Source organism: Poecile atricapillus, chromosome 5, assembly GCF_030490865.1.
Source record: "Poecile atricapillus isolate bPoeAtr1 chromosome 5, bPoeAtr1.hap1, whole genome shotgun sequence".
NCBI classification, from domain to species: domain Eukaryota; kingdom Metazoa; phylum Chordata; class Aves; order Passeriformes; family Paridae; genus Poecile; species Poecile atricapillus.
In genome coordinates this window covers 9,804,501-9,831,595 of record NC_081253.1, presented here as the reverse complement: position 1 = coordinate 9,831,595, position 27,095 = coordinate 9,804,501, and the positions used below count along the sequence as shown (strand labels likewise).

General features: G+C 41.8%; 1 protein-coding gene across 5 annotated transcripts in view; it reads left to right on the top strand.

Moving 5' to 3' along the window:
- Positions 1 to 27,095, top strand: part of KALRN (kalirin RhoGEF kinase) — a 473,821-nt gene that overhangs the window by 320,868 nt on the left and 125,858 nt on the right. For all 5 annotated transcript variants that reach the window (XM_058840643.1, XM_058840637.1, XM_058840639.1 and 2 more), the window contains exons 18-33: positions 2,144 to 2,293; positions 3,193 to 3,307; positions 3,668 to 3,783; positions 4,339 to 4,461; positions 10,858 to 11,040; positions 12,105 to 12,223; positions 13,407 to 13,473; positions 14,111 to 14,220; positions 15,833 to 15,902; positions 17,493 to 17,582; positions 21,527 to 21,619; positions 21,963 to 22,074; positions 23,182 to 23,372; positions 23,783 to 23,884; positions 24,572 to 24,714; positions 25,867 to 25,969. In XM_058840643.1, coding sequence (XP_058696626.1) covers positions 2,144 to 2,293; positions 3,193 to 3,307; positions 3,668 to 3,783; positions 4,339 to 4,461; positions 10,858 to 11,040; positions 12,105 to 12,223; positions 13,407 to 13,473; positions 14,111 to 14,220; positions 15,833 to 15,902; positions 17,493 to 17,582; positions 21,527 to 21,619; positions 21,963 to 22,074; positions 23,182 to 23,372; positions 23,783 to 23,884; positions 24,572 to 24,714; positions 25,867 to 25,969 — 1,887 coding nt within the window. The remainder of the gene's footprint in view (positions 1 to 2,143; positions 2,294 to 3,192; positions 3,308 to 3,667; positions 3,784 to 4,338; positions 4,462 to 10,857; positions 11,041 to 12,104; positions 12,224 to 13,406; positions 13,474 to 14,110; positions 14,221 to 15,832; positions 15,903 to 17,492; positions 17,583 to 21,526; positions 21,620 to 21,962; positions 22,075 to 23,181; positions 23,373 to 23,782; positions 23,885 to 24,571; positions 24,715 to 25,866; positions 25,970 to 27,095) is intronic.

Sequence of the window (27,095 nt, the reverse complement as noted above, 5' to 3'; positions counted from 1 at the left end):
GCAGCAGTGATTGCCAGGACATTTTCTATTGTTATTGTCACACAGTGAGATCCTCAATTAGAGAACCAGACAGGGGAAGATTTTTAACACAACTAGATAATTCATTAGGGAAAGAGTGTACTTTTCCTTAACTTGGAGGCTGTAGATGATCCTTGGGCCACTTTTTGGTGTAATTTGTTTAATGTATTTTTAAGACAGATTAAGAGGAATTTATTCCTTATAATTAATATATTTCACTGAGAAGAGTTTCAAACAGAGTTACAGTCCCTGATGCATTCAAGACCAAAATGAATTACTACTGATGGAGGAGTGTGAGAAATGAAAACTGTTAGGGGATTCATTAGAGCTTTAGGAAGTTAGATGTGCTGGCCAAAATATGCATTGCCAGTAATTTATCAGTTCAATCTCTTCCTGTTTCCAAGTCTCAGATAAGCATACTGCAGTGCCCACCAGTTCATTCATTGGTTGTGTCTATTCAGCAAATGTGTAGGGCAAAAATCGTTCAGTCTTTGAATGCTCATGAACTCATGCTGCAAGCCTGTCATCTTCTCTTGGGCTGCACAGCTGATCTACAGTCCTTAAGGGTCTGCTCCCTGACTGCCTGACAGTGGAGTGAATAATTTACTGGATCCTGAATGCTCTGAGTATCTAGAAAAAGGAGCTAAAAGAACAGAGAGAGTGTCACATGTAGCCAAACTTTTTCATGCCTGTCTTCCCCAGGTATATTATGTTCTTGATATTAGTGGTGAAACCCTGGATTTCAAATAACCCAGTTTCTCTCTGACTTCATTGACAGCCTATTTTATATTCACTTCTCTCATCACCCTAACAGAAAAACAGTATTTGCCTGTGCAGGGACAATTCTTTCTGGAAACATGTGAATCCCAGGCAGTCCATTTATTTTCATTCTTTAAGCCACCAAAGTCCAATAGAATGTCAAGGTTTTCAAGAAGTAAAATGGAAATGCTTTTCTGTGCCTAAATAACATGTGAAGCACTTTCTCTTCACTAAATTGAGGTTGAATGCTGGTTTGCATCCAAGCAAGAAGATTATTTCAGATTGCCAAGTGCATGAGGTCCTTGCATAATGCATAGTGCATAAGCCTGGCAGCAGGATCAGTTATCAGCTCACCTTAGTTTTAAAGTGGACTTAAAAGTGGACTTCAATGTGCTTTTGATCAGAGTTATATGAAAATGGCCTGTGATAGTGGGGATGGTTGGGGAGTAATTCTGGAGTCTACTCCAAACTTGCTCTTAATCACGTGGGGTCCCCTGAATTACAACTGTGTTCATACTAAAGCTGCAAGAGTGAGCGAGAAGAAGATGGACATTGCTACCTGGATCCCAGCAATAACTGACTGGGTCATCTCACCTCTGGAGTCTGTAGGAAGAGCCCTCTGGGAAAGAAGAAGAAAGTTCCAAATGTCCTGGAAAACTTTTGCTGTGTCTGCACAGGCCACTGAGAATATTCTCAGGATCTGCAACATAAAAGACTCAGCCTTGTCTGAGGCAAATGCCTAATTTCCAGTGTTGGTTTATTTACCTCATTTCCATTGTTCTACTATTCTACCAAGACAGAACATGTGTGTGTGAGCCCTGTGCAATGGAGCACCTGCATCCAGCTAGATTGTGACCCTGATTTAAGTCTATTGGTTTCCATCAGCCTTTAAAAAAGCTGTATAGGGAGCAACTAAAATGCAGCTGAAGAGAATTAGTTCCAGCTTCAGACTTTGTTTCAGGAAAGTATTTAAGCCTGTGCTTTTCTTTAAGTATGTGTTAAGTCCCTTGACTTCAGTAGGATTTAAACATGTTCTAGAATAGGGATTGTTTCCTGAATCATTCACTGGGGCTGGACTGACACTTCCTTAATTCAGGCTTTTGTGCTTCCTCCCATTATTTATTAGAAGAGAAGAATGATTTATCATCCTTAAACCAGATAAATTGTATCCCAAATAATAAAGATCCCTATGGGAGAGAAAAACACCTAGATCATTCTGTCTAGGGCCTGTTTTATACCCAGTTACCCCCATGCTGTGGCCCATAGTACAAAAATGAAATGTCATTGGTCATAGACTTGTATTGAATGTTCTACTCCTGGTTATGATTGTGGATAACTGAATTGCTGTGCTATGGACATGTTTCAGGTGTGCAGCGTGTTAGAGAGTTTGGAGCAGGAATACAGACGGGATGAAGACTGGTGTGGAGGCCGAGATAAACTTGGACCAGCAGCTGAGATAGACCATGTCATCCCTCTGATCAGCAAACATCTGGAACAGAAGGAGGCTTTTCTCAAGGTCTAATTTTAGTTCTCTAATAAATCAGGAAAAGTCTCCATTAAGTAGACAGTTTAGAGCAGTGTTGGTAAGTTTGAGAGTAGGCTCTGCTGTATAATTCCAGTTCAGCTACTGGCTGGCTGCATAAACCCTAGGCCAGTTTTACTTTGTTATAGCAGGGGTAATGAGCATTATTATCAATACATATCTCAGAGAGATGCCATCAAGACCAATTAGGTGGTGTTTGTGCTTGCAGGATGTTAGTTGTGCTGGTTCAAAGGTCAGTTCTTAAAATTGCACCATAAATGACAGGTATTATACATCATTTTGGTGTTGGCTTGTACAAACCATCCAGCATTTCAAATTTTGTCCTTGAAGCCAGTAACTGAAGAACTAATAGTAATTGAAGCAATTTTGTCTCTGCAAAGCAGCACTAGGATGGAAACAGAGATTTCTTCCAGTTGCTGCTTTGGAAGAACCAGGGATCTCCCAGGCTGAAAAATGAAATGTCAGCCAGCCTCTCACGTGCCACTAAAACAGATACAACTTGAAACTACACTTGCAGTCAAGGCTTAAGCAATTACACCTCTAGATTTTTACATTTTTTGAAACAATGAGTACTTTTCTTGAGAGATGGGTTAGATTTGGTTAGACAGAAGATGTGTGAAGTGCTAGTTCTTAACAAGCAGTTGTTTTATTAATTTGCCTTGAAGTTAGCCACTATATTAAATATTACTCATGTTTTAATACATCTGTGAGACTGTTAGTTTATTAGCTGAGTTTGTTGACTCTTAGCTGAAATTCTTATCTTCTCAGATGAAAGAGAACTCCTTGTAGTATAAGCAAGAACTCCCTTGGTCCCCTTTGCTTTCTTTGCTCATCTTTACTTTAATCTTTTTGTTGGGGGCTGTTCTTCCTAGGCCTGTACCCTGGCCCGGAGGAACGCCGAGGTGTTCCTCAAGTACATCCACAGGAACAACGTCAGCATGCCCGGAGTGGCGAGCCACACCAGAGGGCCCGAGCAGCAGGTCAAAGGTTGGTGCACCAGAGTACTGAAGGTCTGGTTTGCCTCCCCCTCTGCAGTGTGCTCCTCCTGCAGTCTGTGAATGTGCTCAGAAGGCAAACTCTGTTCTAGCATCATTTCCTTTACCAGATCACTCCTCAACTATACGCGCTCTGTGGTGGTTTCTTGTGGATGTGGTCTGAGGGTTTGGTTTTGGGGTTATTTTAAGCAGCCCCTTTGAATCAATGCTTGTTTTTAAGAAGTGTGATTTTGGGCTCTCTGCTTTTGGGAACAAGGTCCAGGCAAAGTGATTCAATTCATCGTTTCATAGCTTATTTCTGAATACACTTAAGGAATCCCTAGTGATGCAGATGTTTTCCTTTGCCCTACAGCCATTCTGAGCGAGCTGTTGCAGAGGGAGAATCGGGTCCTTCACTTCTGGACCCTGAAGAAGCGGAGATTAGATCAGTGCCAGCAATATGTTGTCTTTGAGCGCAGTGCCAAGCAGGTAGTGTAAAACCCCACCTTGTCTTTCCGTCCTGGCAATGTGTAAAATCTCCATGTAACACCTCTGTGTGGGGCTCCTGTGGCAATCTCAAGTTGTGTTTAAACACTGTTACTTTTGAAAATGTGGCAAATGTAGGTTTCAAAACAACTTAAGACAATTCCAAAGCCCAACAAGATTCACTATTTTTCTCACCTCAGAATAATTTCTGTACTTGTTCATTTGTTTGAAAGTAAATATAAGAGCAAACTTGTTTCATTGAGCTGTTTCTGAATGAGAAAACTGTTTTCCCTGTGGCTTATATAGGTAGAATTCCCTACACTCTTTTTTGTCCTAGGAAACACAGAGTACCACTTTGTATCCTTTCCCACCCGCTTTCAGTATTTTTATTCTTTTTATGTGTTCCTAGACAGTGTTTTAGTATACAGGGTATTAAGTCCCAATGCATTTGATATTCTTCGTCTGGCAGGTTTGTTTGTTTTTTTTGTCAGAGGATTAGTTCTTGAAATACAAAAACTGTTTATTTTGTTTTTGCTCTGGTGTTTTTGATATTCACAGGCCTTAGACTGGATCCAAGAAACAGGCGAATATTACCTCTCTACTCACAACTCCACAGGGGAATCAGCAGAAGAAACTCAGGAGCTCCTGAAGGAATATGGGGAATTCAGAGTACCTGCCAAAGTAAACAGTTCCTTTAATCTAATTATGCCATCTGCTTTAGTCTGTATTTATGGTTCTGTTTCAATACCTTAAATCTCTGTAATAATATTCTCTTGATTTTATAGTTGCTCTCTAAAAATCCTAGTCCTGAAGACAAATTACTTTTGAGAACTTTTAGCAAGATATAGACACAAAAAGGAGATTTTTTTCCACCTTGATTAGTAGTGGTTATAGAAAGTTTCTGCTCCAATCAGAAGGAAGACAAAGTCCATTTTCATACAGAGTTCACAGCAATCTAATAAGACATTCCATCCTCAAACAATCACTCCAGAACAGCATAGAGTGACTAATTGATCTGAACACATCCAAGGTCACAATGGACTCCTGGTCTCTTTCTTCTGTCATTAAAACCACAATTTGTCTCACTAATTCCAGCTGGGTTGATCACAGATGATCATTTATCTCATTAGAAATAATCTGCTGATCCCACCAAAGTACTTTAAATAGATGAGTCTTTAAACTCCGGGGTGAACATTTTTGAATACAAAACTGCATTACCAAGAATATATTAATTTATATGGAGCAATTCTGGGAAATCTGGTGGGGTTTACACAGGAATGGTGATTGGATCTGCTTCAGACAAATTAATTCAAACCATGGGTAATTTATAGACAGTGAATCCACAGGGGTATTAACAGTCTTTGATAAGGATGTAAATTGGAGAGTTGGACTGCAGGAAGACCATGGCTTTGGCATTATGTAGCTGCATTTAACTGTGTCCTGAAATTGATCTTCTATAATCCTTAAATTCCTCCTTAGGCTGTCCATGCTTGTATGGGTTTGATTCACATGCTTTGTGGTGTTCTTGTCCACTTCTTTTAGCTTAGCTTGCATGTTTCTGAAAATGTGAGATAACTAGCAGTGGATGGAAGGTAATTTCTTCAGACAGGACACATATGACATTTTTTTAACTACTACTGAATTCTAACCATGCATAATTACTCTCCCTAAAATCACATTCTGGTTCATAATTTTTTATCAGAATAATCCAAATTCATAACAAAGTTTCCAAACCATTTAGACTCTTGACTTAGCCTAGGATTGAATTTTAGATGTTGTTCATTGTTAACCATTACTGCCTGTTTCTTTCACTGACACATCTAAGTCTTGCTCCCTTGGGCTGTCCTACGGCTCCTACTGCTGACTTAGAATATTTTCACTGCCATATGCAATCTGGTAAATGCATGTCATTCCCAGACTGATGTTATTCTCAAATTAAGCTGTAGCTGAAAGTTTTCCTGATCCCAGTAACTTTCTGGCCAAACCAATTATTTGGAGTGCAAAACCACCAGTAGTTTTTGGGAATGATCATCCTGTAAATACTACAGGAAGTTAGGTTTTTACATCACCATACCTAGCCTTGCTTGGGTAGCCATTTGATTTGTTAGGATGATGTCTGATTCAGGTCTTAATCTATTATGGTGCTGAAAGTTCTTTAATTTAGCTTTGTGTTGAAATCTGCTGGATGTTTTCTGGTGTGATGTGTGTTTGTCCATTTGTGGTCTGATCACTGATAATGTCAAGTATCTGAGAGTGTGTCTTGCTTCAGGCATGGTGGAACATCCTCTCTGTCTTTGACAACAGGCTTGCCAGTGCCTCATTTCCTGGGATAGATTTGGAATTACAGCTAACTAGTTTATAACTAGGTCCTTTGGGCCAGTTTTGAATAAGGGGCTGTCAGAGTCTAAGTGGAATAGAAAACACCTCTGTGAAGTTTGGGGGTTCAGTGTGTGCTTTGGAGTTCAGGCATCTTTTAGCTGGTTCTAACTGCACCTAAAATAAAATACTGGTGGAGTGTGGTGCCCCACAGCTGGCCTGGAGGCCTCACAGTTATAAACAATCCCAACTTTATAATTGAAATGTGATTGATTATATAATTACCTCGCTTATGTAACTGGAGCAGTAAGGCCCGTTGGAGAGCAGGCCCAGGCCGTTGGGGACTCGGGCTGCTATTGGCTGGCTGGGCTGGGTGGCGACTGACTCAGCCAATGGGGATTGACCACACGTGCCTTCCGGTCTATATAAGGAGAGGTCCCAATAAAGTTGGCTGTTGCTGCAGGACCTTCGGGTGTGTTTGTCACTGTCCTGCCTCCGACACATCACTGTGACATCTGGTGAACCCCAAAGTGATTTCAACAAGCCCCCATGTGTAGAGCAGAGGAGGCAGGAAGGCAGTAGGAACAGCTGCCTGCAGAGCTGCTACCCGTGGCGTGTAGAGCCACGGAACCCCGGCAAAGACAGGGTGCAGAGCTGCAGAAGACACTGTGGAGAGCTGTGTTTGGATCCAGACTCGCTCCTTCTTTGGGGAATTAAGAAGAAGCCACTGGGATGGGAGCATGTTGCTCTGCAGCAGAGAAGCCTGTCCTGCAGGTATGGACACCTTTGCTAAAGAAACATGGTCTAAAGTGTGACAAGCGGGCTCTAACTGCCCTGCTAATGTGGTGCAAAAACCAGAAACTGAATGTGACTGAAAGTGTCTTAGATTTTAAAACCTGGGACCAGGCTGGCAGGCTCTTTAAGCCTTGGAGACTCAATGGACCTGCTAAGGCAGCTACAGGAAGAGCAGAACACAAGGGCAGTGGAGGAGGCACTGCAGACACCTGAGCTGGGTGAGGAGAAGTGGGCATTGGGAGAGCCAGCAGCGTGGCCACCGCTCTGGGCGCACGGTGAAGCAGAACAGCCGCGTGGAACTGAGCCATCACACCGGGACGCCTCTCCCATAGAGCACCCTGTGGCCACTAGAGACTGCCTTGTCCCATGCCAGGAGGTACAGACAGCAGGACCCACCCCAGAGTGGAACCTAACCATGGAATAGCTGTGCCTAGCGCTGGAGCTGATTCATGGATGGATCCCAGAAATACATCACCACAGGTATCACCCAGATACCCAGCAAATGTCATACCCAGAAGCAGTGGTGGACCACAGGGTCTGAAAGTTGGTGCCACATGCACTGCTACCAGAGCTGGAGTTACCCGTGGAACACCTACTGGCGAGGGGCACCAAAAGCCAGAGCCACCATTTTTCTGCAGACCCCTTAGACAAAGCCATCATCAGTACAACACCAACAGCCATGCCTGATCCAGTCAGCATTTGGCACCAAGTAAAGCTAGCAGTAATAGCAAGTGGGGATTATGAAGCTGCAGAAGTGATTGATGTGCCATTATCGGGAAGTCGGGAACCTGAATATGGCACAATTGAAGTATACCTGGTAATAAGGGGTGGTGGAAAAACACTGGATAATTATGCAACTTTTCAGTGGCCAGTTCTTTCAGAACTGCATCAACTTGTAGCCAAGTACGGCCTGGGCTCACCTGCTGTCACCAGTATGCTGCGGTTTATAACAGAGGAGGTTACTCCCTTTGATATTAAACAGCTTGCCAAACTAATGTTTACAACAGTCCAATATATGGTCTTTGAGTCAGAATAGCGATGCTGTGCAGAAAAACAGGAACAAAGAAACCTAAAGGTCCCCTGAGAAGACCCACATTATGAGGTTGGGTTCTCTCAGCTTTTAGGACTACCACCATTAGCTTGCCCTTGGCTCCAAGCCAGGCTAGATCCACCAGTGCTGGCACAAGTAAAGGATTTGGGGATGCAAGCATTGCTCAAGGTCATGAACATGGCACATCCAACCCAGACCTACTCAAAAACCAGTAAGGGGCTTATCATTTATCTACAGTTCATAGAAAGACTGCAAGATGCAATGGAGAAACAATGAATAAATGTCGAGGCCAGAAACCAATTAGTTTTACAGTTGGCCAAGGACAATGCTTATGAGGACTGTTGAAGGGTCTTAGAACTGTTGCCAAATGAGAAGCCATCCTTGGATGAGATGATAAATGCTTGTGCCAAGGTTGGATCCAGTGCCCACAACATGCCCTTGTTAGCAGACTCCATAGCGGCAGCTCTGAAAGTGACACCCCTGTGCTACAGATGTGGACAACCAGGCCACCTAAAAACCAGCTGTCCTCATGAGTCTACATTACCAGGGACAATTCACAAAGGAATACAACTTGTAGCCAGTGTGGAAAAAACAATCCAGTGACCAGACAATGCAGATCCTGAATTCATTTTGACACAGTTTACTTTAAGGACCAGGGAAACAGAAGACCCAGCGTGAAGGGGAGAGACACGTGATGATACAAGCATCTTCCCGCTTTCCTGTCTGAGCCTATGTGACCAGCTCACGGGAGGACCACAGACACAGCCAGAATGGATGTTTCCACATCCATCTTAACAACCATAAGCACTTTAAAGGTACACAGGGTCCCTCTCGAGGCCCACAGGCCCATCTGGAGAAGACTGAGTGCACTGTTGATTGGAAGATCCAGTGGTAGTCTACAAGGTATTTTTGTGCACCCTGGCATTATTGATACAGGTTTCACTGGGAAGATACATGCTGTGGTTTCAACCCCTACTCCACCTGTGACAATCCCTGCAAAAACACAAATTGCCCAACTCATCCCTTTTAAGTCTCTTGTCCCCAAAACAGAGCCTATAGAGCAAGGAAACTAAGGCTTCAGATCCATTGGAAAACCCCAGACACCGGAACACAGTGGATACCAGGTGTGCCCTACATCATGGTCAGGACCAGAGACAACATCCTCATGATGATCCTCCAGTGAGGAGACAAAGGACTCTGCACGATTCAATGTGAATCATGCAAAAGCTGTTGTGCTTTTAAACATCATTTATTTACTTCTTATCTTGGTCTACACAGTCACACGTTGTTTAATTGGTAGCTCCACTTTGTCCACACATCTCTTGATTGGTAGCTCTACTTTGTCCATGAGGCAAGCACTCATCTTTTTACCAATTAGGTTAATTACTTAATCTAATTGGTAGATGCTGTAAACGTCATTTTACTCACTTTGACACCCCTTTGTCAGTCAGCAACTTTTCTGCTTCTTTCTTCTTTCAACATCGGCTTTTTTATCCACAAAGATGACCTCATTCTTAATTCCAGAAGGATAGGCTGGTTCAGTTAGTACCTGTCCATTTTCCTGTAAATATAATCCTACACTCCAGCAGATATTGAGGAGCAGTGACTTAAACAACTTGCACACCTTCCACACAGAGAACTAGAACTTCTTGAGATGACAAGTCTATTTAAGGCTTTTATCTATTTATGGACATGAAGGTTTTATACATATTTAAATGTGAGGACTTGACCTGAAAATTTTGAGGCAGATTGTTTTTCTTCATGGTTATTTTTCCTACAGTTCTGAGAGTTGAAATGTTTCTTGTTTTTAGAGTTAAGTTGTAAATTTATAATTTTTAATCTATAAGCCTGTGGCATGCCAATTTGATAGCTTGCATTGTTAGTGGCTCTGCCTGACAGCTCCAGAGAGTGAATGTTACGACTTCAAAGGTGTATGGGATCATCACCAACTGAAAAGAGGCTGGGCTTGTCAAATTGAGTTGAAGGTCTCCTTCAAGCTTTTCAAGGCCTAGGTCGCGGTTTTTACACAATGCTGTGTCTGTCATCTTGTCTGCGAGGGCCCTGCAGAGGATGACAGACACTGCTTTGTATTTGAAAACAAAAAGGGGGAATTGTAGTGGCCTAAAGCTGGCCTGGAGGCCTTACAGTTACAAACAATCCCAACTTTATAACTGAAACGTGATTGTTTATATAATTACCTCGCTTAAGTAACTGGACCAGTATGGCCCGTTGGAGAGCAGGCCCAGGGCTGCTATTGGCTGGCTGGGCTGGGTGGTGCCTGGCTCAGCCAATGGGGATTGGCCACCTGTGCCTTCTGGTCTATATAAGGGGAAGCGGTCTCAGTAAAGCTGGCTGTTGCTGCAGGACCTTCGGGTGTGTTTGTCGCTGTCCTGCCTCCGGCACATCACTGCCACGATGGAGGATTTTATAGTAGACCATGAATTTGGATTTAAATTCTGTTTCTTTTTGAAACAGAGTATTAATGACTCAAAATCACTTTGTGGGCTGATATGTGGTGTATTGATGACCTTTCTACACAGATTTGCAGATACACCAGGTATAGATTCAGAGTAACTTGGTGCATTTTATGAGGTGTGATTTTAAAATCTTGTCTTCTGCTCCAAGGCTCACCAAAAATAAGCCCTTTCTTGCAGGAAGGAGCCATGTATAACTTCCAGCATGTTTTATGTCTTTGTGTCTGTGGGGTTTCAAAAACTTGACTTTCTATCTTCTTCAGCTTCATAAGTGTCCTTATAAAATGTCATTCCATGTTTTACTGAAAAAGTTTGAAGTATCGCATTCTGTACAGACTCTCTTTATGATATATAAAAATGGTGAACTTCTTTTGACTGCTGTGTGTGTTAAAAGCAATGGAAATAATAATGAAACATAACCAAGGACCATATTTTGGGCAGCAAACAAAGGAGAAAGTGAAGCTCCTCATCCAGCTGGCTGACAGCTTTGTAGAGAAAGGACACATACATGCCACTGAAATTAGGAAGTGGGTCACCACCGTTGACAAGCGCTACCGGGACTTCTCTCTCAGGATGGGGAAATACCGCTACTCCCTGGAAAAAGCCCTTGGAATCAACCCAGAGGTACTGTAAGACCCTGTCCTGTTGGGGTTTTGTGCCAGAGTCACAGAGGAAGGTGAAGCCTCTGGTATGAATGCTGTTGGTTTCCGTGTGGCCATTAGAAAGAATGAAAACTCAGCCAGCCCCCTGGCCATGCTCAGAACTGCTTCTGGAGGAAAAGGGTTAAAGGTTTTTTCTGTGGTGGGTCAGTGATGTGAGGAGAGGCAGATGAAGACCAGAAAGATTTTCTAAACAGGTGTTTGCACCATTTTTCAGGAGGGAAGGTTCATTATTCAGGGGAATAATGAATGATTCAATTAATTAATTTAATAAAAGTCTGTGTTAATCTTGGTGTAAACTATAAATCTTGTTCCCACACCATTATTTTTGTGTCAAACTCTTAAATTTTCGTTGTCTCATCCTTTAACATAAACAACTGATCCCCAACCTCATCTCTGAACTCTTTCAGGGGAAGTAGAGCATCATAAGAAGCAAAAATTAGGATCTCCTGCTATTCCCTGGCCATACTATTAAGGAAGAGTGCCAGAAGCAGAAACACTTAAAAACCTTTCAGTCAACAATTCCTCTCTGGAATTAAGTATCAAGAATAAGGAACAAATTTCCTCACACCCTCATGATGCTTTAACTGCACTGTTCGTTGTAGGGCCTCTGGTTTACACAGAGTTCTGACCACAGTCTGGAAAGGTATTCCATAGTAAATGGCCACTGAAAGTTGTCTCTGCATGGTGCTCTACTTTATCAGACTGTTTTTTATCAAGTCCCGTAGTAGACAACTATTTTAGATATGAAAGAGTAAGGTAATTGAGACTTTTTTATCAGTATTGATTCTTAGCTAGGAGAAACCGTGAAGATTACAATGAATATAATTTCTGTTTTTTTAAGATTTCTCTATCAGCTTTTTATCTCTTCTCACAGTACTTCTACTTCTCTCTAAATTTCCTCCTTTTTGATATTATCTTACATTTGTCCCTTCTTACGTCTTTGATCTCATGAACATGCTGCACTTTGCACGACAGTAAGATTGCAATGAAGTTCAACTCTGTACCTTTTTTTCTTTTGTTCCCTAGGATAACAAAGACCTAGAACTAGACATCATTCCAGCAAGTCTTTCAGACCGGGAGGTAAAGCTGAGAGATGCAAATCATGAAGTCAATGAAGAAAAAAGGAAGTCAGCCAGAAAGAAAGAGTATGTTCCCAGACACACTGTCTGCATGGCACAGTATCTGCTGAAGAATAATTCTGTGGTATTTGCATGACCAGGACTGACTGACAGTCCTGTAACTCCTTCCAGCTGCAGAGCTACTGAGATAAGTCTGCAGGTGTAGGGCAGAAGTTGTTTCTTGTAGGTTAGAGAATTTCAGCACATAAAGGTTGAATTTGTTTTGGTTTTAATCAGAAGTTAGAAAGGGAAAGCAGTGAGTCAAGCACTTGGATTAACCTTGATGTGGTGGAGTTGCTTATTGCTTTCTTGTTGTATGTAAAAAGTAACATGAGCGGGAAAAAATAAAGAGCATCTTTGGATGTCTAAGTATTATCTAAACATCAGTGACCCAAGAGTTCACTTGAAGTTTAGGTTCAAATTTCAGCAAGTGTAGGACTGAGACACCTGGAAATAGTTCACACTAGAGGAAATACTTGAGAAGTGCTTGTTGCATTTAAATCCATAAACACTGACTGTTTTCACAGTATCCTGTCTTATTTTTGTGTAAGAATATTGGGAAAGTGTTTCTCAGCCCTCTGAAATTGTCACTACAGGTCATAAGAGAAACCACTTATCCTTTAGAAAATGTTACACTTGGTCTGCCTGTGGCAAATTGGCAAAACATCAGGAATTTCAACTTTGAGGGGCCCAGACTCAAGCTCTACAAATACCATTATTGCGTTTCACAGCATCTGGATTTTCTCTGGTCAGGTACCAAGCTGTTGAAGTCTCTTCAAAGTAGTGGTGTCTCCCAAATCCATCTCTGTTGCCCCTGAAGGTAAAGTTTTAGGGTGACTTCCCACTGACTGTCAGCAAAGATGCAAATGTTGTTGGTGAATCCTTAATCCTTGGGGCAAAAAATTTCTGAGAACCGGCTGATAGTTCAGGGTGGGCATGTAGATGGTAAATCCCATGGACTCAGGGTTGCAGGAATACAACTTAATAGGATTTTGTGCAGAAAAGATTTTTAGAAAAAACTCTACCAGGGACTGGATTATGAAGTGGTATTTTGATCATGGACTGAAAAGTGCAAAGTAAGGCAGCTGAAAGTCTAGGTTGGAAATATGCTTGTTCCTTAAGACAACAGGAGGATGTTTTGTTTTCTGTTCATTGTAGAAATGCTCATAATGTCCAAAATACCTAACATACTCCCTTTTTTTTTTTTCAGATTCATTATGGCTGAGCTGCTGCAGACAGAAAAAGCTTATGTCAGGGATTTACATGAATGTTTAGAGGTAAGTTATGGCCCAGGAAGTCTCCCATATTTCCTGGAAGCACATGTTGTCCTCTGCAGTGGAGATGTTCACTTTAATGCACAGGCTGTGCACATTGATTCAAGGAGCCTTTCCTTAAGGATTCAAATCTATTCCTTTGAATCATCTCATGCTAGAGAAACTTCTGGATTTGCACAGTCAAATACCTTGTCTAGCTGTACAGAAGGGTGTTCCTAAAGTAGATAGTGATAATTCAAGGCAAAAGTCAGAGTGTAATTTAAAAAAAAATCTGTCAGCTTTCACATTCCTGCAGTCTGACAGATTTTTATGTGTCTAATGCTGCTGAAGTGGCAAATCTGGCTTATCTTTTCAGCTGTTTCTGCCTGCAGTTTTTGGACACCATCAGGTGGACAGCAAAGACAGGTGTTGTTGGCATGTTTCTGCTTTTTCTTCAGACAACTTCAAAGCACCAGCACTTTGAATTTCTCTGGAGAGCTTTCTGTAACATTGGAAAATTATTTTTTTATAATTTAGCTTGTTTATCTAATCTCAAAGTACATAGTTCCTTTTCAACCTGTGTCTTTGGCAATAAAACAGGGAGATCTATTCTTTTCCACTGTATTTATTCACAAAATTAAGAATTTCTGCTGTCTTCCAGACTTACCTCTGGGAAATGACGAGTGGAGTGGAAGAAATACCAGCTGGGATCCTTAATAAAGAACACATCATCTTTGGCAATATTCAGGAGATATATGACTTCCATAACAAGTAGGTTTTCTTAACAGTTCTGCTAATGTTCAGGCACTTGTGCATCTCTGTGGTGTCTCCAGAGAGCCCCTACACACACCTGAGTGTAAAATAATTGATCCAAATTTGCAAAATAGTGTCTGATTTCTTGCTTTGTTTCTTTTACAAAAATGAATTGCAACTTAGTTCTAACTTCACCTTCAGCTGATCAACAATGTTAAAGCCATATTATACCAGTGGATCTAGTCTGGACGCTTGCCTGTCAAAAATGATCTTGGAAAACACAAAGGGGAGACAGTGGAATTGTTGGCATGAGCTGGGTTAATAAGTAGCTTTCTGCCACTTCTTGGAGACTTTCTGTATTTAATCTGTAACTAACAGTACCCCATCTTGTTAAGATAAGACTGTGTACCAGATCAGCTTAGAGGGCATTGTTTCCATGGTATAGTGGTAATGCAACAACAGTTATAAACTTCACATTTAGGGGTGCTGGATCCAACAAGTTCAGTCTGAATTCCAAATCTGTCTTCAAGTTGCACTTTAAAAACAAATCTGAGAATCCTTCCCTCTTTTAGTTCTAGGACATTTCAAGAGCTTCAGATAAATGTGCTAGCACATAAACAGGGCCCAGCAGAGCAGAGCAGAGCACGCCCTGTGCATGCTTTTGTGCAAGCAGCTTCAAAGCATATCAGGATAGCAGCCTGACTGCCTTCCCACTTGCCCTTACTCTGTGGTGCTATGTTTTTGTTCTGGTGGCCCTGCCTGATGCCATCTGATTACCCTCCTTTTAGAGTTTCCACTGTTCCCAGCTACCATCCCTCCAGCCCTCAGTCATATCACATAGCTTCTCACTGCTGTCATTTCTCTTTTCTCTGACCCCTCCTCCTGCAGCCTGCTGCTTCTGCATAATCATTTTTTCCTCTAAAATTTCTTTCTCGTTATGCTAAAATAAATTTCCCCTGTCCCCTCTACCAGTGTCCTCCACAGCCTTCTCTTTCAGATGGTGACCTTAAGGCATCCTCCAGCCTGATTCAAAATCCATGTCCAAGGAAGGGCAGAAAAGCTGGTGAATGGTCCAGAAAACATGTTCTAGGAGGAGCAGCTGAAGAAACTGTTTCATATTCTTTCCACCCAGGCATTGTACAGGGCTCTATCTGCAAACAAGTGTCACTTGTGGTACAAGCTATTCAGAGAGAGTTGGTTTAAAAACATCTCTATTTTGGAAGTTTACTACTTACCTGTGAAATGTTGAGCTTGTTTAAGTTGTTGTCCTTTGTCCAGTGTGCTGAGTTGGGTGTTGGGAATCTGGCAGCTTTGGGCTTCCCTTGTTGCTCTTTGTCTGAACCACTATACAATAACTCTTTGAAGATCTATGTTCAAATAGAACAGTCCTGAACACACTGACTCACTACTCGGGATTGCCTCGTTTTCCTTTCTGGTGGAGTTAGGCATGACTGTACTCAAAAAACAAAGCACACCTTGGCAAGTGACACTTTTTCTGCTAGCTTGACACTTGGGTAGCCTCATAATCAAGATACAAATGTTGATCATTAGGACTGATTAACTCATTGGTTATCCTGCACCTCCTGGATATTTGACTGTAACTAGTTACATTGGTGTCTTCTTTTTTCAGCATTTTCCTAAAGGAGCTGGAGAAATATGAACAACTGCCCGAGGATGTGGGCCACTGCTTTGTCACCTGGGTAATGAGGCTGCTGTTTCTCATTATTTATTCAAATTAATTCCTCTAACACAAATGGGAACAAGCTGGGAATATGTGCAAGGGTCATGTCCCCAGTGATTAATGGGATTAGGAGTTAGTCTGGAACTACAGCTGCTGTGTCCTTCACCTGCCCCAGGGTGAAAGTTTCCACCTTCTCCTCAGCAATTGTATCAAGGCTTTCCAGAGCCTCTCTCCTTTTCCTGACTGACCACTACAGTTTTTATTTACCTCTGCTGATTTTTGTTTAGCAGAACTTCATCAAACCAAACCTGTTTTTAGGGGTGACAGCCATAAGAACTTCACAAAGGCATGAAGAACATATTTTATCAACTTTTTTTTCCTCCAGAAATTAGTGTCAAATTTCTGAGTCACTGTGCTCTCTCATTCCATTATGCAATGCCAGGATAATTTCCAACAGGACTTTGAAATCCTGATGCAGAGAGTCTTAGTGAGGGTAGGAGTCTCTCGGAATTGGCTACAGTAATTTGTCTGTATGAAAGCTGTTCTCTTTTCAAAATATTTACCAGTCAAATCAGCCATCTTTGTGTTTTCTCTGATTTTTTTATTCGTATATCAAAGCTAGGAATTAGTATTTTAAGAGTAAAGATGATACCATTTTACCAAAAAATGACCTTGTTTGGATGATTTCAGATGGGCATTTAATTTAAAAACATGTCACAAGTCTTGATGAAATGGATTCAGAAACATCATTTACAAAGAACAGCTTACCTGCTTAGGAAAGATGAATGCGTTTATTTATCATTCTCTGCAAAATCCTCATGGTACTTTAAGATACTTCTGCATCATCTCATCAAAGATTCATGTCCAGAGCTCTGTGTGTGGTAACAGATATACATACAAAGCTGCCTGCACAATTGCAGGATCCTGTTGTTTAGATATCTGGAATAAAAAAATGCAAGAGTGGTAAAAGGAAAACATCCTCTTCTTTTCTTTGCCTCCCTCTTCTTGAGACCAGAGTACATGAATAAGAGGTGGGAGTGCACAGATGTTTTTAATTTCTGCTTAAAAGTAAACAAATTAGGAAATAAAATGCAAAACACTCCTAGCACAACATAAAATTTGAGCCATTGAAGTTTGAACCAAAGTAAGAAAGGCAAGTCTAGGCCAAGTGTCACAAATTTCAAGTGAAAAATGTTGGCTTGTGCCAGTTTAAACTAGGTGAGTCACTTGGCAGTTTGTAGACTGGCTTTATCTTCAAGTAGGTGATAGAGTCAACACTTCATGACTGAGTTTTGAGACCTTCAAACTCTTGTGTAACATTCTTAGAGCTCTTAGAAATTATTTTACAATTGGATTAAAGTTTTAGGCCTTCCCTTTGTGATACTTGTTAAAGAAAGCTGCCCTCAGAACTGCTCAAGTAAGGTACAAACCTTAAAGTCTTCTGCTCTTAATTTCTGCTCTTGTACTGCTTGGTGGCAGGGTGGGGCTGGTGGTGGTGGGTGTGTGGGAGTTGTCACCTGTATTTATCCTGGTGTGCCTTAATAAAAACCTGTGGGAAATAGCAGAAAAATAGCTTATCTTGCTTTTCTCTTGATGTTTGTTTTCACAGGCAGATAAATTTCAGATGTATGTCACCTACTGCAAAAACAAGCCTGATTCCAGCCAGCTCATCCTGGAACATGCAGGGACTTTCTTTGATGTAAGCTGCCATTGCTGTTTTCCTTCCACACCTGCTGCATCTGAAACACCTCTTTTTTACACTCGAGCTATGGGTTTCTTTCTGTGCCTTGGCATTTGGGTTTTTCATTCCACTGCAAATATCACACGCTGTGAGAACTGATAGGCTGTGGTGTGGTGTGTGGTGATGTGTGGAGACACACATTCTAATGGGAACCTTTGGGCATTTTGCAGATCCACTCCTTTCCAAAGATCTGGTTCAGATGTAATCTCTGTTTCTGGGTTAGTGAAAAAATGAAAATCTCAGATTCCATTCCATTATGCCCTTAAATTCCTAGATCTAAAACAAGTTCCTATCCTCCTGTTCTACCCAGCCTATTCCATATTTACGTCATTGTGCTAGTAAGGAACTCCATTGACTGCAATTAACTATTTCCCATACAAGTGCTACAGCCAGTGATAAATGTTTTTAGGCCCCAATTCCAATTTTGTAGGCTGAGAAAAGTCTTTCAAGTTTTTGAGTACCTTTAAACCAAGCTCTTCCTCTTACTTAAACTCATCCATTTTGCCATGCTTGTCTGCTACCTTGTAGCTTTAATTAATTGTCTTTCTGAAAAAAAAAAAAAAAGTGCTAAGACCTCTCCTCTAAAGCATTGAAAGTGTTTGCAAATGTAACAGATCAGCAGGATCCAAGCTGTGGTGGAGTTGGCAGCTGACATAAATCAGCTCCTCTGGAGTCTGTATGTGCCAATGGTTACAGCATTTCAGTCTCACTCAACAATGAAAGGTCTCTCGGAGCCACAGGAAGAGTGATGAGCACCTTTTTCTTTTGCCTCGTTACCGAATGGTCTGGAAGTGGAATGGGACTGGAATGTGTTTTCCAGGAGGTGGCGCTTGAGCCTGTTGAATGGTTTGTACTGGTGGGCGGCAGTGCAGGGTCGGAGCCGCCTTAGGTTGTCCGTCCATCTGTGCTGTTCGCACAGCTTGAAAGCTTTTCCACTCCAGCTCTCTGCAGAGGCTGGAAAGCTGCCTGGTATTTCTTAGTAGTGAATATTCGTGTGTCAGCATCTGCTGTTTTGCCAGGGGGAGGTGTTTGCTTCCCATGGGTGCTGGGCCATCACCCAGTGATGCCTGTGCAAAAAGAGAAAGCTGACTATTCCCCCAAAAACTCCTCAAGGAGGCACTCAGTGTGAGTGACTGAAGTAATGCAAAGTACCTGTAGAGCCTTCTTATCTTGATCTGGAGTGGCAGTGGCTCAGGGGCAGGACAGCCTGGCACAAGGATACAGAGAAAATAGTTGGTTCTTTTTTTTTTTTCCAAGCAGAAACTGGAATTCCCCAAAACCCTGATGATGAGAGTGAATTATCTAGAATAACACCGCTTAGTAAGAAGCCTGCTTGAAAATCACAAGTGTTCCTCAAATTTCTTAAGCTTTCATAGAAAACCACCTTTGAGATGAAAACAAGCAGTCCCAGTAATTTTTTGAACCCTTTAAGCCCATGGAAAACTCACAGCTACGGGGCTCACTGTAAGGGTTAACTGATTATGAGAAGGAGCAAAGATAGGTGACATATCTCATTTGAAACTGTGAAGAGAATTACAAGCTGAGAGCTGGGATGTTCTCAGGATGTAAGTGAAGCCATGTATGTAGGGAAATGCAATTTATTTTATTGAACCAGTTGAGACAGGTGGAAAACAACACACAAACTCTCAACGGTGAAACACACCTAGTTTATCCTACAGCATTAGTCTAATAAAGCATAAAGATTACCATCTTCCCTCCCTACAGATGGTGCTTTGTTTATAGAATCCAGAAGTTTTTGGTATGGTTATATTAGCTGGAAATTGCACAGGGGATGAAAAGAGTGTGTTTATTATTTAACTTCAGTAGACTTATTAATTTCGCTCTTTCAATTTTTGTGTCTGTCTTGTTCATCATTACTTAAACTGGTCTTTATTCAGCAGTTTCAAAGGTAAATGATGCCTGCCATGTTTAACAAATTTTAATATTTGTAATACCATATACTTCAGGCTATTTTTGATTACCAACATATGTTAGCTGTCAGCTTCAATTGGTAGAATCAGCATGTTATTGGGATAATCAAGTTGATTTTAGTGTCTTTAGTTAAGCAAGCTTTGATCTTTGGAACAGAGTTTGGTTGAGACATGTACGCGCTTCTTCTATTTGGAATACTTTTTTTGCTTTGAATCTTGGAAAAGATATGGTTTTATATCCAAGAAGCCACAGGGCACTTTGGATTTGCATGATCAGCATGGAACATGATGAAGCTCAGTGACTTTGGTAGCATTGCAGAGCACGGTGTTTCTGCATGGATGAGGGTTCTTGGACAGTTTCTCTGCTGAGCCAGAATGTCCCTTAGGAAATGAGCAGAGGCACAAACAGGCTCTTACTCCAACACTTCAGGGAACATAGGGAGGAGCTGCAGGGAGAATGGCCCTTCCCAGCACTTGTCAAATGTCACTCCACCAACCTGCTTTGTCTCTGCACAGTCTGACCAGGGAGCATCCTGGCAGAGCAAGGAGTGCCCAAAGGAGAGCATCTTGCTGAGAGCAGGCCCTGCTGTTCAGAGAGCTGCGGGAAAGGACTAGGGCTAATTTTGTTACTTGGATCCTACAAAAACAAGTGTACTTTGCCAGTTCCAGGAAGTTCACAGACATGGCCGAAGTCTTGCTGGCTCCTGCAGTTAGGAATTGAGTCTCAGCCACGTGCTCTGCAGGCGCAGTTCCTCTGTGAAGTCAGCTATGACTCAGCTTCATGCAAACTCCATTACCCCCAAATAGGGCCCCTTTCCCTTTTTGGTCTTGTTCATGGCACCAGAGCTAGTTAAAAAAACAAACAAACAAAAAACAAAACCAACTTTTATAGTAAAAGAAACCAAACCAAAAATCTGTTGTGTGAGAAGTGGATGTTTTTGCATCCCAGCATTAAGACAAACAGTGGAGCTAAAAATAAGCAGTAACCTCCCTAGTACTCAGCAGAAAATCAGATTGTATACAAAACGAAAATTTCTGTTCTTGGCAGCTCTTCTTCTTTCATCTTCCATAACTTCTTTGCTTTACAGTCTCAAATTCACACTCCAGTAGCTAGAGAAAAGTCCCATTCCCCTTTTTCATTTGCTTTCTTATGAATCATGGATTTCCTGGTGGCCAGGAGCAAGACAAGGCAGGCCCAGGGCCTGACAGAGACAGAAGGGTTTCCAATCTGTTCTATTTCATCAGAGAATCTGTCTCTGTAGGGCATGAATTTGAAGTCTTTTAGGTGGCTAAATATATTTGTTAGGGTTCTGTAGGATTTTCAGGAGCTCTCAGCTCCCCCTGGAACTGTTGTGGGGAAGCAGCCGGGCCCTTTGCAGCCCTCAGCAGGTCTGTGATGTCTCCAGAAATTCATGAGCACATCACACCGATCAGCCCAGACATTTTGGTTGGGGTTAAGGTGATGAAACAGAAGTCTTGAGTGCAGTACCAGGTATCATAAGGGGATACCTCTCCTGGCCCCCAGGTGCCACCTCAGAGTAGAGCACGTCTGTTATTCCCATGTGGATATTTCAGCTACCCCAGGGCTCTCAAATGGGACTCAATGCCTACATTTAGACAGCTAAATTACACCCTACTCATGCAATTTAATTTAATGTCACTTCATTTTAATTGAATGTTAAGACTCTGCTTTCAGCCTCCTTAGCTAGGGGAAACCAGATGACATGACAGGTAAGTCATACTTAAATCAAGGCCTGTTTACTCAGCAGAGCTTTAGCTCAGCTTGCAGAGGGACTCTTCAGTTTATTGCCAGCCTCTCTGAAACCACACTTATGTGCATGTAAGCTTAAAGAGAGTTGAAAAACTAAACATAGAAGGCAGGGATGCAGAGCTAAAATTAGTTTTGGGTGGTTCTGTCTGGCTGGGGGTTAATACTTTTCCATGACTGACTGCTGTTTTTATCCCTTCTAGGAAATTCAACAGAGACATGGGCTGGCCAACTCCATCTCTTCTTATTTAATCAAGCCTGTTCAGAGGATCACAAAATACCAACTCCTACTGAAGGTACCTCAGTGAGCTGCACAGATCAGCTCATGCAGAGCGGTTCACAGGTGTAATGAGTTCCTTTTGCTTAAGGGAGCTGCTTCATGACCTGTAAGCCTGTAAGCCTAAGTGCCCAGAAATCTTCCAAGGGCACAGTCTCCCTTGAGAGCACCTGGTTTTGTCTCGTGTTATAGCTGTTCCCATCTGACCCCCCACTTTGATTTGTGAGCATCCACAGTGGGGTTTGCTGCAGTTGAGCTTTCTCCTGTCTCTGAAGCAGCTTGGAAGGACCAAGTGGCACAGATGGGTGTGAGGGCAGCACGTGGATCAGAGTTTGTTTATGGGTGTCTGCATTGCTTCTTAGGAACTGCTGACCTGCTGTGAGGAGGGCAAAGGGGAACTGAAGGATGGTCTGGAAGTGATGCTCAGTGTCCCAAAGAAGGCCAACGATGCGATGCACGTCAGCATGCTGGAAGGTGGGCAGGGACCAGGGCAGGGAGGGACCTGCTGAGAAATGTTTGTTAGTAACTTGTGGTAGAGGTTACTATAGATTGACTGTAGCAATACTGTTGTTTCATCATAATTTTTAGGTACCTCCTGGATCCTTTCTGATATTTTTCCAAAAGTCTTGAAAGAATAAAGATGGCTAGGAAGTTTGGTGGGGAGGGGAGAAGGGGAGGCGTTTATCTGTATCTTCTGTGTGTGTATGTGATGTATGTGTGTGTATATATATATTTAGCTAAAACATTCCTTCTCCATTAAATGAAAAAAATCCCCTCCTGAAACAGTATCAGTTTAGCTGCTGACAGCTGTAAAAATTATTGGATGAAAACATTTCATAATACTGTTTCAACATTTCAAAAGTTCTGGTTTTCTGAGTCAAAACAGCTTGTGTTTCAAAATGTTAGCATAGTTATGCCAGCGATTTAAGAAGCAGCATTAAAAAAAATTTTAGAACTACAGAAAAAAGTTTGATTGGCACAAAATGTAGTCTTTTATTGGCTTATTATTGTGCAGAGTATTTCTGAAATGTAAAAATTTTATTCTGGACTGAGATGCTTTATTGTATCTCACACATTTTCTTGGCCTGGGAAGAGAATTTCCAGCCTGACTTGAGGAAAACCAAGAAACAAGTAGAATACTAAAACAAGTGAAAAAAGGAACTGTGCCAGTAGCCAGGCAGCACAATAAGCCCAGGTGATTAAAATTGCAGGAGAGCAAACTGAATTTGTAATGAAATGCAAAGGATTTCTTGCAGTGCAGTTCTGTGTACAGTAACCACCACTGAAACCTTCATAATATTATTTTTGAGAAATTATTACAATACTTCAGCAGCAGCCTCATTTAGCACATATGACATATATGACCTTCAATGAATTAATTGCAATCTGCAGTAGAAAAAGAAAGGAGAAATGAAAATATTATCTGGGGGCAATAGATAGCCTTTATTGTCCTTTCAGAATCTGGAAAAACAAAAAAAAAGAAGAAGAGAAAAACTCTTATTTCAAGTCTTCACTGCTTTGGTGTTTCTGTGAATTGCTTGTCCCAAGAATAAATACAAGTGATTGTATTTGTGGTTTTAGGGTTTGATGAGAACCTGGACGTCCAGGGAGAGCTGATTCTTCAGGATTCCTTCCAAGTGTGGGATCCCAAGTCTCTCATTCGGAAAGGCCGTGAGAGGCATTTGTTTCTCTTTGAAATCTCTTTGGTGTTTAGCAAAGAGATCAAAGATTCTTCAGGACACACAAAATATGTTTACAAGAACAAGTTACTGGTAGGTGTGGCTGCAAAGCAAATATTCTGGGTGTTGTGTTTTTTGTAGGTAGAAGTTGCATTTTGGAGGCTCACATGTCCCCTGCTGGGTTGGGGATACTTTTGCCCCTGGAAGGGCTGGCCCTGAGTCCTGCAGGACTCACCTGGAAGTCAGCCTGCAGTGAGTCTGCAGAGGTTTAAGGTAGTGAGATGTGAAGGGTGGGGGGAAATGCGAGCAGGATCACTCCAGCCATTCGCTTCCCTGCCACCCCAGAGCTTTTGTGTTTCTTTTATCTGTGTGTAGCAAATGGAGATAAGATCCCATTCCCCTACCCATCCCAGCCTCCCCACTTCTTCCTACAAGTCCAACGTTTTCTGGACTCGTGAAGCTTCATGTATATGAAATCTTTCATCATTTCTCCTCCACACTAGACCTCAGAACTGGGAGTGACTGAACATGTTGAAGGAGATCCCTGCAAATTTGCTTTGTGGTCTGGACGAACACCATCCTCAGACAATAAAACAGTGCTGAAAGTGAGTTTTTTCTGTTTGTTTTCTATGCCTTTAGCACTTCTAGTTCAGGCCTTGGGAGCCTTGAATGAAAGGTCAGTTTCTTCCCTCGTCATATTCACATGGTTTCCATATCTGCCTGTGGGGTCATGCCTGCTTCAGGGGCAGCTGAGTTCTAAGGAGTCAGTAGCAATTGGCACAGTTGTGCAGCCTTGCTGGAATTGCATCTCCTCTTGCAGCCTGGGTTGAGCAGTTGCACACTCACACAGGACAGGTCTCAGGATGTTTGGCTGGGAGGTGTAATTATCTCAGTCCTTTGCCACCAGGCTTCATCAATACCCAACCTCTTCCACAGACCTCCAGAGCTGACAGCCTGTTCTGTCAAGTGACTCTGCTGAGGAATCCATGTTATAATTGTTTCATCTAAGGAAATCCCAGCTGTGCACTGATAACCTGTTTCCCCTCTGCAGAGCATGCTATATTGCTAGCATTAAGTGTATTTATTCAGAGCTTAGCTGCTTTGCTGTTGCTTGCCAAGTAGGTCTGGTCAGAATGCTCTCAGTTCCCTGGGGTTACCAGGTACTCCAGCAGCTGTGACAATGCAGCGAGAGGACAAAGTTACTCATGACATTCATCTGCTGACCATGACTCCTTCACACAGGAGGTGAGAACATGATAAAGTCTCTGTCTTTCTGCCTTGTGAAACTTTAGGCCTCCAGTATTGAAACAAAACAGGAATGGATCAAAAATATCCGGGAAGTTATTCAGGAAAGGATCATTCATCTGAAAGGAGCTCTGAAAGAGCCAATTCAGCTCCCCAAGACACCTGCAAAGCAGCGAAACAACAGCAGAAGGTAACTTTAGTCATTCCCCACAACATGAAATCACTCGTGTTTTCTCAACCCACAGCAGTGTGGAGTCTGTGGACTTTTTACTGGTTTTTACTGTAGTCAAAACAGTTTTCATTGTCTTTGCCTTTTTTATGTCTTGGCAAAAGTACCTAGAAATCCTTTTTTATGATAGAAGTACAAAGATCTTTCATTTTATGCTCTAAAGTATAGAGAGACACAGTAAAAATTCTTCAGAGTCTAGGGTTATAGTTCTTTCCTAAAGTAGATTTTACTTCTTCACATTTGAGTAAAACCAGATTTTTTTCCCTTGTTTGGCATGTTTAATTGTTGGCAATCAAAATCGTAGTTGATCCTGACAATATATTGAAGAAATAATCTGTATTTCATTACAGAGAAATAATCTGTATTTCATCATCAAATACAGACTTGTTTCAGCCTGTCATGTAATATTCAATTTTTTTTTGTCAACTTGTTCAATCCTGAATTAAATAGAAATTATAGATAACGATTTGTTCTTTTTCTGTTGTGGCATTCCCAAAAGCATCCTCATTTCCTCATCAGATTTTATCCCTCTTTTACTTCAGGCTGTGTTATAGAGATATCCAAAGCATAAATAACCAGGTTACCCAGGAGACCTGTAGCAAAGCAGAGATCCAGACATTTCCCCTAAGAACATGCTCCAATATAAAAGTTTTCTTGTACAGAATGCAGACATATTTTTTCTTTGTCCTTAATTATATATTTTATATTATTTAAGTATTCAGTTTGAAGGACCAATAAACATTTATGATTATTTTATCTGTACAGCCAAAGGGAAGAAAATACCCTGTGTTAGCAGCCTCAGTGAGGTAAATAGGTAGATCACTATACTGTCTTTATCTATGTTTGGATATCATCTTTATGACTTAGTATAAAATTCCTGAAGCAATGTAAACAAATGTTAGGATTATTGTGCAAATCCAAACCCCACGGCTGAGGGTGACATCATTCTAAATTTCAAGAGCTCTATAGCATCTTGGGCTGCCTCAGTGGGGTAATTTTATCACAATCCAGCTCTGTCCTGCTGACTCAGCTCTTCTCAACTCCACCTGTAAGGCTGTGCTCACTGGTGCTGTGTTAAGAAACATCACTGTTTCCCAATCACATCTCTTGCAGAGATGGAATAGATGATGCAGACAGCCAAGGGGATGGCAGCAGTCAACCTGACACCATTTCCATTGCCTCCAGGACATCACAGAACACAGTGGACAGTGATAAGGTAGGACTGAAATGTGAAAATACATGGCAGGTAATTGCCCTCAGAAAAATGTATGTGAAAAGCAGAAGAGAAGGCAAAAGAAGGCAACCTGTCTTCTACTGAGTGAGCTGAAACTTGTATTCCCCTTCGCTAGGTTATTAAAACCCAGTCTGTTTCTGTGTGTTCATCAGTACTGCTCTTCTACATGGTAACACCTCTGTTACTGCTGCTTTTTGTGGGTAATACACAGAGGGTCAATTGGCTCTGAAGAAACAGCCCAGAGCAACCTTTTCTTGCCTAGTAAATCTTGTCCTGTGAGATCCAGCTTCTAAATGAGCAAACAGCTGGCTATGGTACATGTTTCCCTCTGAGCTGAAATCAGACGTTTGTTGGAGGGAATGCAGGTACTTACACACCAATTAACGCAGCAACATTGGGATCCTGCCTGGTATCTTGAGAGCCTGGGAGACCTACCATTTCCAGAGACTGTGATATTCTGGACCCCTCTCCTCACAGACATATGCTGGAGCATATGGATGGCCCTGAGACATGCTAGATTCTGTTGGAATGCTGCACACTGTCAGCACGTATGTACTTGTCATTTTACTTGTCAGACAATCTGAGTCCAGATCCCAAGCTCCACCAGGATGGCTCACTTGAATTTGTCACCCTGATATCTCCAGCTGTGCTCTTCCACTGAATTAGCAGTTGATTGTAGGAGAAAATGGGCAGTTAATAATTACTGTAGCTACACTGATGGCGCTTATCATAGCCCCTGAGAGAATGCCTATATTCTCTTCATGTGTTGTTTTGAAATCACATGTAACTTGAAGAAATCTGAATTCTCCCATGCCTTTGTGGATTTATCTGTTTGTCAGGGCTTTAATTATGCGGCCACTTTGACAAGGTAGAAGGGTGTCTTCACAAAATCAGAGTCCAAGCTTTGGTTGTAAAGTTCACAGGTAAGGTTCAGTGCAGACACTGTTTTGAAAGCTGGACTCAGAAATATAAGTTAATTGCAAATAAATTACCTTCATAAGATGATCTGTTGTATTTATCTTAAATGCATGTCCCCATGATTTTATGTTTTTGTCCAATAATATGCATTAGAAAAGTATTAAGCCTCACAATCCAAAGGCCACTGCAA